This window comes from Equus quagga, unplaced genomic scaffold (assembly GCF_021613505.1).
Source record: "Equus quagga isolate Etosha38 unplaced genomic scaffold, UCLA_HA_Equagga_1.0 HiC_scaffold_7611_RagTag, whole genome shotgun sequence".
In the NCBI taxonomy this organism is placed as follows: Eukaryota; Metazoa; Chordata; class Mammalia; order Perissodactyla; family Equidae; genus Equus; species Equus quagga.
In genome coordinates, this window is record NW_025794570.1 from 1 (window position 1) to 3,834 (window position 3,834).

Genomic DNA, 3,834 nt, shown 5'->3' on the forward strand with positions numbered 1-3,834 from the left:
GTCAAGCAGAAACTGGAGAAGGAGAAGAGCGAAATGAAGATGGAGATCGACGACCTGGCTAGTAATGTAGAAACAGTCTCTAAAGCCAAGGTACTAGAGAGTCTGGGAAATTATCAACAACAATAATCTTTTACGTACACATCATAGTTCGCACAGGGTACTTTACACACAGTATGTCATTTGTTCTTTGCAGTAATCCAAGAGGTAAGCAAGAAAGATATTAGTACTTGTATTATTTCCACTTAACGTATGAAGAAATTGAAATTCAAAGAAGTTAAGCACATCAGCCCCATCACCCCATTAATGAATGACAGAACCAGCTTTTGAACATAAGTCATCTGTGTTCTCGCGGTCTCCATTTGGAGAAAACAGCTCTCCAATATTCTCAATTATCCAATCAGCAGTGTTTCTTTGTACATAAAAGCAATGAAGTATTTATGAACATCCTTTTAGGAAATGTACTATACACTTCTTAGAAAATCTTAAATTCAGAACATAATCTTTAAATTTTTTTATTAATATTGAATAGAGCTCCACGATTAGCTTTTTTTTTTTAAAGATTTTATTTTTCCTTTTTCTCCCCAAAGCATCCCAGTACATAGTTGTATATTTTTAGTTGTGGGTCCTTCTGGTTGTAGCATGCGGAATGCTGCCCCAGCATGGCTTGATGAGTGGTGCCATGTCCACGCCCAGGATCCAAACCAGGGAAACCCTGGGCTGCTGAAGCAGAGCCCACGAACTTAACCACTCGGCCCTGGGGACGGCCCCGCAATTAGCTTTTTTTAAATCCCAATGTACAGTATTTTCAACTTAGAACAGTAATCATAAATATAAAAAAATTTCTAAATATATACATATTATATATGAGAATTTGATTTTATATGTCAAAATAAATTTTTTGTTTGAGAAGAAATTGTAGCTATAGCAAAATTAGATTAAAACGTCTTCATTGACTTCTTTCACTTTTTCTCATGTAGGGAAACCTGGAGAAAATGTGCCGCACACTGGAGGACCAAGTGAGTGAGCTGAAATCGAAGGAAGAGGAGCAGCAGCGACTGATCAATGACCTGACAGCCCAGAGGGGACGCTTGCAGACGGAAGCTGGTAACTCTCTCCTCTTTTATGGTGCCTAAGAGTGGAGATGATGTGGTTCAAAACAAGTGATTTGTGATGAGAGAGCCTACTAAAAAGTCACTGAGGACACGTCTGATTTACTGAACAGCTCAGACTCTCAACCTACTTGCAAGGTCATTTGGGCACAACGTTGGAGATAAAGACTTCAATAGGACCGGATCAAGCTGTACTCCAGAGAGCCCTTGAGTAGTTGGCCACACTGAGGGGATGCTTGGATTAGGAGTCACACCAGCATGGGTCCAGGGCTTCTGCTCTAGACCAAGCTTCTTTTCATCCATGCCAGAGTGAACCAAATTCCTGAAGAGGGCAGTGGGCAAGCCATTCTCTCACAAGTTTTATGAAACTGGGACTAGGTAGCATTAACCACTGTCGCTCCCTTCTTTGACACTCCTCAGGTTTTGCACAATATCATACAACTCTGAAAGAATTAGTTATGGAGAAAACAAAAAGAATGTAAGCTGTATTTATTCATTCAGATTAATATATAATTTCACCATAAAAATCAGAAATTTGACATTAAGCATGAAGATATTAATAGAGAATTCAATCATCTGAGCCCTCAATTGGGGGGAGAGATGTTAAGAGTTGAAATTTATTTCTAATAGGGGCTTGCAAAGTTTTTCCTTAACTTTAAAAAAATGCTGCTATTTCTTTTGCCTATCAGGTGAATTTTCACGTCAACTAGATGAAAAAGAAGCTCTGGTGTCTCAGTTATCAAGGGGCAAACAAGCATTTACTCAGCAGATTGAGGAATTAAAGAGACAACTTGAAGAGGAGATAAAGGTAACTGTTACTATAAAACTCATTTTTTTCCCACGACCTGACCCTAATTGGAGTCCACTACACCAACTTTTAAAGAGTCTTGAAACTGAAGAATTAAACATTGAAGTATCCAGTAAAATGAAGGTGTAACTATCTCCACAGGCCAAGAACGCCCTGGCCCACGCCCTGCAGTCCTCCCGCCACGACTGTGACCTGCTGCGGGAACAGTATGAGGAGGAGCAGGAATCCAAGGCCGAGCTGCAGAGGGCGCTGTCCAAGGCCAACAGCGAGGTTGCCCAGTGGAGGACCAAGTACGAGACGGACGCCATCCAGCGCACGGAGGAGCTGGAGGAGGCCAAGTATGTGCAGAGAGATGAGAGAACGTGCAGAAAACTTTGCACATTGAATCAGAAAGATACAGCCTTTGAAGGTTCAGTGAATTAGCCCAAAAACATTAATTCACTTCTATTCGGCAGGCACTATCAGTCCCGAGAATAAGACATGAATAAAGTGCACATGATCCCCGCCCTCCTAGCTGAAAATCTTGTTACGAAGAATAACCAACGATTATCCAGCTAATTAGGGCTTATTGCTGTTTGTCAAGTGCACCAAGCTTACTCCTGCTTCAGGGTTTTGTACTCGCTGGCCCCTCGTCTGGAATACTGTCCCCCAGATCTCCCTCTAGCTCACTCTCTGACTTCTTTTAGATCTTGACTCCAATGTTTACCTCCTGAGAAAGGCCTTCCCTGAATATCTAGAGTAGTTGCCCACACCTCACTCCATTTTATTTTTCTTCATTGCACTTACATCCGCAATATGTTATTATGCATTTTCTCACTTGCTTATTGTTTCTCTCTCTCACCTGTTTGGAAGCTTCATGAGGCAGGGCCCTGTTTCGTCCTGTTCATAGCCATGTCTGGTTCATAAAAGGAGCTCATCAACATTTGCTGAATGAATGAATGGATAGTATTTTGAAGTTTCCAATACTTTTCAGTGTGGTAATAGTTCATAATCCTTGTTTTGGTTCACTTCTCTCTACAAACATATAATCTTCCAGGAAGAAGCTGGCCCAGCGGCTGCAGGCTGCTGAGGAACACGTAGAAGCCGTCAATGCCAAATGTGCATCCCTTGAGAAAACCAAGCAGCGGTTACAGAATGAGGTCGAGGACCTCATGCTGGATGTTGAGAGAACCAACGCTGCCTGTGCAGCCCTGGACAAAAAGCAAAGGAACTTCGATAAGGTAACTTCTGTAGCAGCCTCCGCTCTCTAACTGTCTTCCTCTACCCTTTACAGCGGATAACCACTCTTGGTTTTTCAGATCCTGGCAGAATGGAAACAGAAGTATGAGGAAACCCATGCTGAGCTTGAGGCCTCCCAGAAGGAGGCCCGTTCTCTTGGCACCGAGCTGTTCAAGATGAAGAATGCCTACGAGGAATCCTTGGACCAGCTAGAAACTTTGAAACGAGAGAACAAAAACTTACAGCGTGAGTCCCTTTTACTTTCAGTAACATTCATGCTCTCAAGGAACCTTTCTCTTATGTTCTCTGAGCAAATCTCTATCTGTCTTTTACCCAAACAACAGAGGAGATTTCTGACCTCACGGAGCAGATTGCAGAAGGAGGGAAACGTATCCATGAACTAGAGAAAATAAAGAAGCAAGTGGAACAAGAAAAGTCTGAACTGCAGGCTGCTTTAGAGGAAGCAGAGGTACTGGTCAAATTATACATTATAAACAAATAAATTCAGAAAAGAATGAGGCCCATCTACATAGATTGACTAATAAGATAAACAGCACAAAATTAGTGAAAGGGAAAGTGCAGAAAAACTTCCAAATGCCTCCATTCCCTGCTAATGTGACCTCTTGCTGTCCTTAAGGCATCTCTTGAACACGAAGAGGGAAAGATCCTGCGCATCCAGCTGGAGTTGAACCAAGTCAA

At 42.1% G+C, this 3,834-nt stretch overlaps 1 protein-coding gene across 1 annotated transcript; it reads left to right on the forward strand.

Annotated features, from left to right (window-relative positions):
* Positions 1-3: 3 nt before the first annotated feature.
* Positions 4-3,829, forward strand: LOC124232559 (myosin-2-like; the record flags this gene model as incomplete). Its single annotated transcript, XM_046649516.1, has 8 exons — positions 4-90; positions 978-1,104; positions 1,799-1,917; positions 2,059-2,255; positions 2,954-3,137; positions 3,216-3,381; positions 3,480-3,604; positions 3,773-3,829. Coding segments are annotated over 8 exons (1,062 nt in total), but the record flags the coding sequence as incomplete, so codon positions are not given.
* Positions 3,830-3,834: the final 5 nt, after the last annotated feature.